Below are 13,100 nucleotides of genomic sequence, written 5' to 3' on the forward strand. Positions count from 1 at the left end.
TATATACGTTAGGGAACATAGGTTTGATTTAAAGAGACTTTGTAACAAAATGTTCATCCTTATTTCTTCTATCCTATAAGTTCCTATACCTGTTCTAATGTGCTCTGTCTAACTGCAGCCTTTTCTAGTTGCACAGTGGATGTATTATCTCTGTTATATGATCTAATCTTCTCTCCTCTGTCGGGCTGAGGCAGTCAGGCTGGAATGTGCTGTGCAGCTTGTGATTGGATAGAAGCTATACACACCCTCTCCAGGCCCCCTGCATACTCTGTATGAATCACACTGACCTACTCTCAGCCTATCACTTGCTATATCTTTTGTTTGTAAACACTGCCTAAAAATGGCAGTTACAAGCCAGGATTGCAGCAGGGAGTGGCAGAAACAGCACAGAGGGGCCCAGGAGAACATAATGAATAGAATGGTATGCTTTTTTATTGTAAGAATTTTAGAGTACAGATTCTCTTTAATAGAATAAATAAAAGCCTACTTCTACATTTTGGGCAATGCAGAAACTACGGTTGGATCCCCCATTCAGGATTGACTAACTAATGTCTTTAATCTCCCATAACCCCAACATGCAGGGTAATCCTCTATGGTCGCTAGTATTAGAATCATGGATCTCTGTAAGGGCTGGAACCCACAGGAGCGCTTTTGGCAGCGTTGCGATACGCTAGCACTTTGCCAAAACGCTGGGCCAATGTTAATGGATGGGGCAACTTCCACAGGAGCGTTTGCGTTTCCCAGAAACGCAAACGCAGGACATGCAGCATTTTGGGAGCGTTAGCGCTTCAATGTAAAGTATTGAAACGCTAGCGGAAACGCTCAGCAAAACCTAAACTGAGCGGTTTTGCTAGCGTTTTGCGGTTCAGCACACTAACAAAATGAAAAATAATTCACAGGACCAATCAGGATAAAAACGCAAAACGCTACGCAACCGCTGAGCAAAAAAATACAATGTTGCAAAACGCGACCGCAAACGCATGAATCCGCTTGCAAACCGCTCAGACAAAACTCTAGCGGTAGCGTTTCGCGTTTGCTGTTTTCAGTGGGTTCCAGGCCATACGCAGGTTTTCAATGGAATATCCTATAAGAAGTCTTATTTAAATCTGAACTGTTTCCCATCAGCTGAATTTACTGCCCATTTTCTTAAAATGTATGCCCAACGAAATTTTAATTGAAATTGATTTTGCAAAATTGTCACACTCTTTTGATAAGCACTTCACTTCAAACACCACAGAAAAAGAACATTTCTATGTGATTTGTGGCTCATGGTCCCTCATGCTTGTGGTCTCATGTGCTCAGTAATTAAACAAGATTTTCTTCTTTTACAGGGATTGAAGATGATCTGAAATTAACAATGTGAGTTAAAAGATTGATTGTAATCTCTTAAATCTATTTAATTTCTTTGCTTACTAGAGATGGGGATATAAATTCACCAAATAAGAGCCTGCATCTGACTGCTCCTCTGAATAAGGGAGGGATGGAATGGGATTGGGGGGGGGGGGGGGGATTGCCTCTTGTCACGCCTAACCAAGTGGTTTAGTCTGTTGTTGCCCTTTTAGATGCTATTAAAGTAAGCCCATATGAGGGGGTCAGTGGCCAACCTTCCAATTATTTCTCAATCCAAAAATGATCAGATGGGTGTGCCAAACCGATACACATGTGTTTATGGCAGATCTCACATACAGTGTTTTTGTTCTGAGTGTGGTCTGTCGGGTTCTTATGGTTGTTTGCACAAACACAAACACATATTCTTCTATGTGCAGGACTGGTCTTGCTCATTTTCCACAGACAAGCAGAAAAAAAAGAATATATATATATATATATATATATATATATATATATATATATATATATATATATATATATATATATATATATATATATATATATATATATATATATATATATATATATATATATATATATATATATATATATATATATATAATTTGTTTTTTTTACCTTTCTTGTGTTGAAAAAGCTGTGCTGTCTCTCTAGCTCCTTTCTAATTATTCGTCTTGTTAGAGGAATATTGTGCAGCAGGAAGAGGCAGACTAAGGCCACATACACACATCAGACTATAGTCTTTTGAAAATGAAAGATCACAGACCAATTTTACCCCCTTCCATGTAGTATGAGAGCCATATCTACACAGTTTTTTCTATGGAGCTGAACTCCCCATTAGAAAAAAATCTTTGCAAGGTGCTGCACACACAGATGCTGCACAGACACAAAAGATCAGTATCTACAAAAGATCTGTTCCTGCAAATTGCATTCATAGTCTATGAGATCTGCAGATCATCATACACACCTTGATTAACTGACATTCATCTGCTGATCAGACAATCATCTGCAGATCTTAAAATCCATCCTGGTGGATCTGATCTGCAGATGAATGTCTGTTAAACAAGGTGTGTATGATGATCTGCAGATCTCATAGACTATGAATGCATTTTGCAGGAACGGATCTTTTGCAGGAACAGATCTTTTGCAGATACTGATCTTTTGTGTCTGTACGGCATCTTTGTGTGCAGCATCTTGCAAAGATTTCTATCTGATGGGGAATTCAGCTCCATAGAATAGACTGTGTAGGTATGGCTCTCATACTACATGGAAGTGGGTAAATTTGGTCTGTGATCTTTCATTTTCCAAAGACTATGGTCTGATGTGTGTATGAGCCTTAACAGCAGCTGTTCCTTTTGTCTTTCACTCCCCCCAGGCGGCCAGAGAATGATAAAATTAATTAAAAACAGTAAAATAAAGTTTGAGGTGGCTTACCTCCATGGAGACAAATTCATATAAAATGAACTTTAATAGCACTGGCAATGCGTTTTGTGGGTCCCTGCCCACGTCCTCAGGCCAAATCAAGTGCCTCAATGTGTTAAGAGCTTAAAGAGACACTAAAGCGAGACTAAATCTCGCTTCAGGTCTTATATATAGCAGGGGCACGTGTGCCCCTGCTAAAACGCCGCTATCCCGCGGCTTAACGGGGGTCCCTTCACCCCCAACCCACCCCCCGCAAATGTTGGTCGGAAAATGGTCGCTGGAGATATCCTTCCTGGAGGCAAGGGCTAACGGCTGCAGCCCTGCCTCCCAGCGCGTCTATCAGACGCGCATCGCCGCTTCTCCCCCGCCCCTCTCAGTGAAGGAAGACTGACAGACGCGCATGGGGCAGGGCTGCGGTGGTTAGCCCTGCCCCAACCAGGAAGCGCTCCCCCGCTGCACGGAGGGGGTTTGGGGGGACAGGGACCCCCGTTAAGCCGCGCTATAGCGGCGTTTTAGCAGGGGCACGCATGCCCCTGCTAGCTATGAGGTCTGAAGCGAGATCTATTCTCGCTTCAGACTCTCTTTAAGGCACTCAAAGTTTGGCTCTTAACACAGTGCTGACTAGATTAGCCACATGCTTGTTTCAGGTGAGTGATTCAGACATCATTGCAGCCAAAGAGATCAGCTGGACTGCTAGGCAACTAGCATCGTTAAAAGGAAATCAATATGGCAGCCATCCTATCACTTCCACTTCAAGGTTTCCATAAGGTGCTACATCAGGGTACACAACACTGCCTGATAGGAGGTTCTACTGCTAATCTTACCTACTCATCCTCCTCATTATTCGCATTGGTTAGCAGTTCCTTTTTTTCAGAGGTGTGTGTTCGCATTGGTTAGCAGTTCCTTTTTTTCAGAGGTGTGTGTGTGTGTGTGTGTGTGTGTTGAGTGTGTTGTTTTTTTAATTCATTGGATAAGGTTGGGAATGGTTAGGATCTCTGCTGAGGCGTCATTTCTGTTTTTATTGCTGTATTACCTCTGATGAACAACCACAATAAAACAGGAACTGTCATGCCTCTCAGTTGTAGTACATGGGAATGCACATTAAGCTATAAGCTGAGAAGAAAATAGCTGTGTGAAGTGGGTGTGTCTAAAAGTAGTAGTTTTTAGCAGCTGTGAGTTTATTATAATAGGACGCAAGGAAAGCAGAGATAGCTGGGTAAAAAGGGGATGTTTTCAGTAGCATGATACTATATTTCAAATTGTTTTTGCTGCCGGCCATGTCACAAATATATTTCATACAGCAAGGCATATGAGTTTTTATTATAACAGACTTGCTCACTGCAGTCAGGGCCGGATTTACCATAAGGCACTGGCACTACAGGCGCTACTTGATAAAAAGGCGGCTCACTCTCCTCCCCTAGTGCCTCGCTCCCGCCTTCCCTATACAGAGTCCCGAGCAGAACCTAAATGAGAGGTTACTCCCCCAGGTATTGGCATTCCACTGACAAGATCTTCCTTCAGTCGGGGGCACCACCAGCTACTTAGCATTAGTTAGCCAGAAGTACCCTCAATATTAAGTGACACCTGTAGCTATTTATGACAAGTAAGGGAGAAGTGACCGCTGGACCAGCCAGCACACTTGTGGTGTGGTTAGGTGGGGATTTGTAGGAGGGGTGAAATCTAGGACCTCTATGCTTATAGGCTCCAGTCATATAAATCCGGGCCTGACTGCAGTACTTCAGCCAACCACCCTCTCTGAGAATGTCAACATTTCATACACCCGATTGCAGAAGATGCCTCCCCATCCAGTTTTATCTATCTAAAGGTGCCCATACATGGTACAATTCATATTTTTTTTTCTTTAGATAATTTAGTTCGATTATTCTGTTCAATCGAATATAAAGATTTTTCCAGCTTGTCCGATCAGATTTTTCTCGAAAAAACAAAATAATCGTTCAAATTTTTCTTCCAACTTTCATTTGATCATTTAGATTGAATAAACTGGAAAATCAAATGTTTTTTATTGTATCATGCATGGGCACCATAACGTATAAGCAAAAAAATGGTATTCTATTCAAAAATACAGTAGTGCAGTGGCATAGCTAAGGAGCTTTGGTTTCCAATGAAAGTTTTACATTGCCCCCAGTTCTACCCATAACCATTCATTTGGCGCAACAAAACCTGCCAAGGACATCCACAGTATGAGCAGAGGAGGGGACCAGTTTGTTACCACTATTCAAAGCAGCAAAGGGGGTGGGTAATTAGGACTGTTTCTTTAAAAACATTGTGTGTTTCAAACAGTCCTAATTACCCACCCCCTTTGTTGTTGAAAAGAGATTGTTTTCTTCTGGGTAATTAGCTCAATAAAACAATTAGCTTCCTGAGATTTCTGCGGACGGTCAGGCTGCTGAAACGGGCTATTAAAATTCCTTTGATTGAAAAATACAAGGTAAAATACGTTTATTTTAATAATGAAACAGATTGTTGGCATGCATTTTTCATGTGCTATAGAAATGTCCTGAGTGCTAAAAAGGTGCTCGGTTCCCTTTTTAAATACTGTCCGCTGCTGTGGAGTATCGAGACAGTGATACTTCACTAGTGCGGCAGCAACAATGTTAATTAACATAATAGGAGCAAACGTAGCATGCATAGCAGCCGAATAATGGTTTTTAATTGTTGTTTTTGTGAATCAAGCTGTAAATGTATTAAACCATCTTCCTTTTCTGCATTATTGAGCCTATGGGTTATTTGCACACTCATATTGTATACTTTACAGTATACTATGCAGCATTACAACTTGTTTGTTTTTTGGTTGTGCAGTATATTTTTTGCTTGCCTTATTTTTGCTCATTATCCATTGTCATTTTTTTATGTTGTGGTATATGTGCGATTGTGTGCTTTTTGTAACTAGCATGTAGTTTCTCGCATGCACGCACGTAGTAAATACATACATACACACAAATACCTGCTTAGTATTAAGCTGAGTACACACGTACGATAACGATCGTTCGAAAACGAACGATAACGACAATCTGACCGATAATCGTGCGCTCCAAATTTTCCAACGATCGTTTTTTTGGACGATAACGACCGTTATCGTTCAATCCGACCGATCCAACCCGGCGGATTTATTCGAAAGATAATCGTTCAATTGTTGCAGTGTGTACAAAGATCGTTCGATAACGCATGTTCTTATTGCCTGTCATACCGTCACTTCCGTTTGCGCACGCATTTTTTAATCGTTCGTCGTTCAGTACTTTATACTTATATCGCTCACGTGTGTACACAATCGTTCATTACGAACAATCTTTTCAGTCTAATTTGAATATCGTGTAAACGTCACGAATCGTTCGTAACGAACGATCTTTATCGGACGTCTATACGAACCCTTAGAATTAATAGGGATGGCCAGTGGCAATGAGGTACAAATAATTACAAGTCCTTGCACATTTTTATGCTAATCTTATGGAAATATATGCAGCTTGAATACCAGGCACATAGAAGCTAGGCAGTTTGGTCCAGAGATGGTCAGCCATTGCCACAGCAATGTGTCTGTTTGGGAGAGCACAGTGTGGGGGCCGTGCAAAGAGGCAGAGTGCTTCTCCTGCCTGGCAATGATTTGTATTGCTGGCTGCAAGATTAGTACATAGCTGTACTACTCTCAACTTCAAGTTAAACATTAAAAACGTTATTAAATGTGGGGGAATTAGTGGATAGTTTAAAATGATCTTTTATGTGCCTAAGAATAGTACTGAATATTTAATGTGGGCAGTTTAATCCCACTTTTACTGCATTTAGGCAGCCTTGTTGCTGTCCAAAAACTTTAGGGTGTAGTATTAAAGTAACAGGGTCAGCCGTACTATCCCAGGAAAAAACGAACACATATATAAGTAGATAACTACATGTTCCACTTGCATAACATATGTATTGTACTATCCACGTTTTGATTTCAAGGAATTTTATACAGTAAAGAGACCGGTTTCAGGCATTTTCCATCTTGACTACCTCTGATTGAATCCAATCTTGATGTCATTTCTTCCCCATTTTTTTTTTTTTTTTTTTTTTTTTTTTTTCCTTCCCTACATGTTACCACAGCATAGATCATATTTCAGCAGCTCACTGAACTGCCCTCAGCCAATCAATGAGAAGAAGGAATTTGGGAGGGGAGATGACAAGCTTCCTTGTCAGCAATGTACCAAATAGAACCAGGCTGACTGAGATAAGATTTATTACAGCAGAAACATTTCTGATTAGATTGGAATGCTTGCAATGCAGGGTAAGGTTGCAGGCTGCACTATAAACACAGAGCAGTGGGTAAATGGAATTTGACTTTGTGGCTGACAATACCTCTTTAACTTAAATTGTTTTTAAGTGCCTCTTCCACATTGCAATCCTAAACTCCTGTTTATTTATGCTTCTTTATGTCCACATACTACAAACTCCATAATGGCTGGAACCCTTTGAGTATTTAGTGATTACTTTAAATCGCTAGCAATTTCCCTAAACACTCTTGCAATGTAAATGAAACAAATTCCACAGAAGCTATTGCAATTAGCAAAATTGCAATCGCAGGACCTGCAGCATTTTGGGAGCATTTGTGCTCCAATATAAAGTGTATATACTGTAAGCCAGGGGTCTCAAACTCGCGGCCCGCGGGCCATTTGCGGCGCTCGATACAATATTTTGTGGCCCGAGCCGGCAAAAGCTTCCTTATAGTTTGCTTCAGTGCTCCCAAGTTATCCGCTGCATCCCTGCCGCTAAACGAGGGCTGCAGAGCCCCCAAATCGCCCAGGGGGGCAATCCGCCGGCATTTCCTGGAAGGGGCAGAGCTTGCAGCTTCAGCTCTGCCCCTCCTGATGTCAATCGCGGCGCATCGCCGCCTCTGCCCGCCCCTCTCACTCTTCCTTCACAGAGAGGGGCGGGCGGGAGCTGCTGATTGACTTTTTTTGTGAAATCCCTTATGCGGCCCAGCCTCATCCTGACTTTGCCTCCTGCGGCCCCCAGGTAAATTGAGTTTGAGACCCCTGCTGTAAGCGCTGGTAAATCACTCATGAATCGCTACACATATCAATTTTTGTGTGCGATTTTAAAATACTGCAAACTGTAAAAAAAAATTATAATCATTTGAAAGGACCAATCCGAATTAAAATCGCTAATTGCTGGCAAAAAGTTTACACTTTTTTTTTTTTTTTTTTTTTTTTTTAAATCTCCGGAAAATGCTCATAAAATCGCTTACAAAACGCTAATTAAAAAATGCTAGCGGTTTACGACTTGTAGTGGGTTCCAGGCCTCAGTCTTATTTATGAGTCATTGCTCTATGTTCATATTGAGCTTGATTCACTAAACCAAAACCGCTATCACAGTTGCGCTAGTGGTTTTGCGCACATTACAACGCACGTAATGTGTTTTGCGCGCAAATGCGAATATTTGTGCAAAAACGCAACAGTTTGCGATCAAAAATTCGTGATTGCACGTGAAACACGTTACGCACGTTGTAATGTGTGCAAAATGCTAGTGCGACTGTGATAGCAGTTATCATGGTTTAGTGAATCAAGCCCCTTAAGTGATAATATTGCCTCCTTATATTCACATTTTCACGTATTACAATCACGTACAGTTTCAAGCAGGTCAGTAACTCCTAGAACTTGTTAGTATCACAAACCCGATGGCGTAGCAATTGGGGGTACAGAGGTTGCGAACGCACCAGGGCCCTTGGGCCAGAGGGGCCCTCCCTCAACCACAGTATTAGCTCTTTATTGCTCCTGTGCTGGTAATAATTGCTTCTATAGATGCTTTGAATAGTGGTAATCATTAATAAACTGTGCCCCATCCCCCTTCTTGCACCTCCTGACACTGTGGTAACTTGTCCTTGGCAGGTTTTGGTGCACTTTCAGGCAGGGGTCACACTTGGCTTTCGTGCACGTTTTCTGCACAGAAAAACTGATTTCAACTGAGAACCAGGGCAGTTTCTAGGCTAAATTGCACCCAGGGCGAGGGTGTAAAACCAGTATAGTTAGCCAGCTATATGTCCTCCCAGTATAGGTAGCCAGGCATAGTTGCTCCCAGTATAGGTTAACTAGGTAGGTGCCTCCAGTATAGGGTAGCCCATATAATTGCCATCAGTATAGGTTAGATTATAGGTTACATGGGTAGGTGCCCCGAGTATAGGTTACATGGGTAGGTGCCTCCAGTATAGGCACAGCAGCGGGGGTAGCGGGCATAGTTACAACTCGCCTTCTGCGATCCCCCGCAGCCTCTATCTCCTTTCTGTCCCAGGCGTCTGTCTCATTGGTAACATCGCCCCCTGTGATGGCATGCGGTCACGTCATCACAGGGAGGCACTGTTACCAATGCAATGGATGCCTGGGAGAGAAAGAGAGGCTGCGTGCGTGCAGGGATCGTGGCAGGTGAGTTATAACTACTATGCCCGCTCCCCCTGCCACTCAATCTGGCACCCCGGGCAACTGCACTATTTGCACGCCCATAGAAACAGTGCTGCTGAGAACTCATGTTAAACAATGGGCTAGGTCACACTTGAATGCAGATTTTGCATGCAGAAAAAAAAACCTGACATCCTGCGCAATTTTGTTTTTTCTATAAATTACAGTAGCTGCTGTAAGGCAGGGGTCACACTTGTCTTTCAGTTTTTTGATAAGTGTAAGAACACTGAAAGACAAGTGTGACCCCTGTCTCACACTATATATATATATATATATATATATATATATATATATATATATATATATATATATATATATATATATATATATATATATATATATATATATATATATATATATATATATATATATATATATATATATATATATATATATATATATATACACACTTGGGGGGCCTAATGTAAAACTTAACAAAGAGACACCGAGAGCCCAATATAGTGTAGTATGCGGTAGATCAAGTGGTACAATGTAATGTGAGAAAGTTATACTCACGAATGAGGGTTAAGGTCGTACATACGCCGGACTGCAGGAAACGACGGACCGTCGTCACCTCCTGCTGGGCGTGTTTTCAGCAGACAGTCCGTCGTGTGTACAGTCTGTCGGCAGACTGATACGGCTGTTTCTGAGCGATCCGCCGGGCGGATCACTCAGATACAGCCGTATCAGTCTGCAGACGGACTGTACACACGACGGACTGTCGCTGGAACGCCCGCCCAGCGGGAGGTGACGACGGACCCGTCGTTTCCTGCAGTCCGGCGTGTGTACGGACCTTTACCGCTGAGGTTATCACTGTGAAGGCAGGTGAGGAGATTAGACCTGTCCTCACTCAGGGTTAAGATGCCGCTCTCTGTAGATAGAAAGTAGGGGTGGGTCCCCCTTCCACCAAGGGTGGACGCTATAAACTTGTAGGTAAGTCCACCACTTCCTCCCAGCATATTTTAAAACTTTTAGTGATTGTTTTTATTCCTTTATTCCTGCTAGCGCCTCTGTTCACTTACAAGTTTAATGTAAAACTTGCACTGTGGCCCAGAGCTCCTTAGCTACGCCTCTCCACAAACAGTGCTTAACCTTTATTTAATACTAAGAAGTTGGCAATTATTTCTGTAGTCTGATATCACCCAGGCCAGACTTGCAAGGTTTTGCTACCTTGTACACAATTGTCAAGAAATCCAGTGCATGATTTCTCCATTGTGTCAGCTCTCCAGCCCCTGTAAATCAGGTCTATGATTGCATTAGGGAATGTAGGGATATACATTAATAGTCTGTAGGGTGGATGGAAACTTGAATTCCATTCCTCTGCACTAACCTATAACAGCAAAAAAGTACAATAATCTCTAATTAAAAAAAAAAAAAGTTGAATCAAACTCATCACATGTGAACTCCTGGTTTATTTGGGTGGCTGGGCTTTCACATTTATCTAAACTATAATTTATTTATTTTTTGTCTTGAATTATGTGACATACTTTTACTGGTCATGTTCAGTGCCTATAACCTCATGATCTGTTTCTGTTTTTGTTATTTTAGGAGATTTCCTTTTAACCCCAAGTTAGGAATTGATAATCCTGCTCTGTGTCTTGAAGAAGACCCAGGTATCTTTAATGTTTTGTCAGTAGTAGCATCCTGCAATAATTAACCAGGAAGGCAAACTGATTGTTAAGCAGTGAACTAATTCACAATAAGCAATCTGCAAATATTTAAACTAATTTGCTAATCTCCAATAACCATTGTAATTGTTTGTAGATGTCTTAGTAGTCTACACGGTAGCAGGCCTCAGATGTTCCCCCATCAGATCACATTAAAAGAATCCAAACTATAAAAAGCAGTATTACTTACCTGTCTGTAATAGACTCAGCTAACAAAAAAAAATGCAAAAACTGGAGGACCATGTGGAGGAGGGCTAGTTTTCTCCTAGGAGATAATTTTTTCATCTGATCTTTAACCTCCTGAGCGATAATCCCGAGCTGAGCTCGGGGTATATCGCGCAGGAGGATTTCTCAGGCTGGTGGGCCGATTTGCATAATTTTTTTTTTGTTACACGCAGCTAGCACTTTGCTAGCTGCGTGTAACTTCCGATCGCCGCCGATCCGCCGCTACCCTCCATGCCGCGCAGCCCCCCCCTCCCCTACCCCTTGCGCACCCTGGCCAATCAGTGCCAGGCAGCGCGGAGGGGTGGATCGGAACTCCCTCTGACATCACGACGTTGGTGACGTCATCCCGCCCCGTCGCCATGAACGGGATTTCTTGCTTACTCTGATCGCCGAAGGCGATCGGAGTGGGTGGGGGGATGCCGCTGCGCTGCGGCTATCATGTAGCGAGCCCTGGGCTCGCTACATGATTTAAAAAAATTTAAATAGTGCTGCGCCACCTCCTGGGCGATATAATTGTATCGCCCACAGGGTTAAAATAACTTTTCAGCACTTTGCAGTTGAGCACCAAGTGCCACACCTCAGGTGAAAAAGTACTATCAAAATCTTGTTGAGGATTTTCTTCCTTGCTGGTGGTTTAAGGGCATTTTGACCAGGTGAGAAAATGTCACCAAGAGAAAACTTTGGAGAAATGGGCCCCTTCCCCCTAAATTGGCCATAGACCAATGCTGGATACACACGGTGCGTTCACGCACTCGATTTCCCGCTCGATTCGTTTATTTCCAACATGTCCGATTTGCATTTCGATGGATCGTTAGGTCGATTTGGCATACTTTACATGCGAATCGACCTAACGATCTATCGAAATGCAAATCGGACATGTTGGAAATAAACCGAGCAGGAAATCGAGTGCGGGAACACACCGTGTGTATCCAGCATAAGACACACACTCACACTCACACACTTACACACTTACACTTAGATTGTGAACCCCTCTGAGGGACAGTTAGTGACAAGACAATATACTCTGTACAGCGCTGCAGGAGATGCCAGCGCTAGGGAAATACTTAGGTAAATACGGTACCTAATAAAATAAGAAAACTGCTTGCCAGCGCCGATTGGTGGCTGAGTCCCACTGTGCACAGTGATGGGAGCTCACTCCGTCAAATCTCGTTCCTCGCAAAATGTCCCACCGCCATTCCACGTTAGGCAGTCGGGAAGCGGTTAGATACCAAACCTAGCTTACTAATTTGTTTTTCTTAAAGGAAACCAGAGATGAACGCTTTGGTACCAATAGATTTTTCAAAATAAATACTATACCTGGTATATTCACCGTTCTCGTGTTTTATTTTTTTTATTATTATTTTATTTATTTTTTTACTAAAACTCCATGCAAAACACAGTTCATAGAAAAGCATATTTAGGGGGCTGTGTGCAAAATGAAATTGCCATTTCTAAAAATCTCTTATGACTAACAAATAAATTTTAGATAAAGTAAAATAAAAATGTTTTTCAGTATACCCTTACATTAGCAGCTCCTCCCATCTCATCACAGCTCTCTGTGATGCTGCAAATATACAGAACAGGAAAGCAGAGCCAGAAGGGGGCAGGCTTGGGCTTGAAAAGACATCAGAGAAGACAGACTCAGCTATAATAATTCCTGAGCAAAGCCAGACTGAATGCTCAGTCTGGGATTTTATCAGGGCTGGTAACAAGCAGGCTGAGCAGTGAAGGATGAAACAGTGCAGAGTAGGTGTTTTCTCTTAAGCATGGACGGATTTACCATAAGGCACTGTAGGCATGTGCCTACAGGCGCATGATTTTGGATTCCTCCTCCCTTACCTATGCAGAATCCCGAGCATAGTGTAAATGAGAGGTTTCTCATCCAGCTCTCAGCATTCCATTGACCAGATCTCCCTTGAGTCAGGGGAACCTCTGGCTACCTAATACTTGGGGGCACCTCTAGCTACTTAATACTGAGGATAGCTCTGGCTACCTAATG

At 42.4% G+C, this 13,100-nt stretch overlaps 1 protein-coding gene across 2 annotated transcripts in view; it reads left to right on the plus strand.

Annotated features, from left to right (window-relative positions):
• The first annotated feature begins 1,334 nt into the window (after positions 1-1,334).
• Positions 1,335-13,100, plus strand: part of NHERF4 (NHERF family PDZ scaffold protein 4) — a 31,534-nt gene continuing 19,768 nt past the window's right edge. For both annotated transcript variants that reach the window (XM_068242854.1, XM_068242855.1), the window contains exons 1-2: positions 1,335-1,359; positions 10,758-10,822. In XM_068242854.1, the coding sequence (XP_068098955.1) occupies positions 1,358-1,359; positions 10,758-10,822 (67 nt within the window). In that variant the 5' untranslated portion in view covers positions 1,335-1,357. The remainder of the gene's footprint in view (positions 1,360-10,757; positions 10,823-13,100) is intronic.

The sequence above is a fragment of the Hyperolius riggenbachi genome, chromosome 6 (assembly GCF_040937935.1).
Source record: "Hyperolius riggenbachi isolate aHypRig1 chromosome 6, aHypRig1.pri, whole genome shotgun sequence".
In the NCBI taxonomy this organism is placed as follows: Eukaryota; Metazoa; Chordata; class Amphibia; order Anura; family Hyperoliidae; genus Hyperolius; species Hyperolius riggenbachi.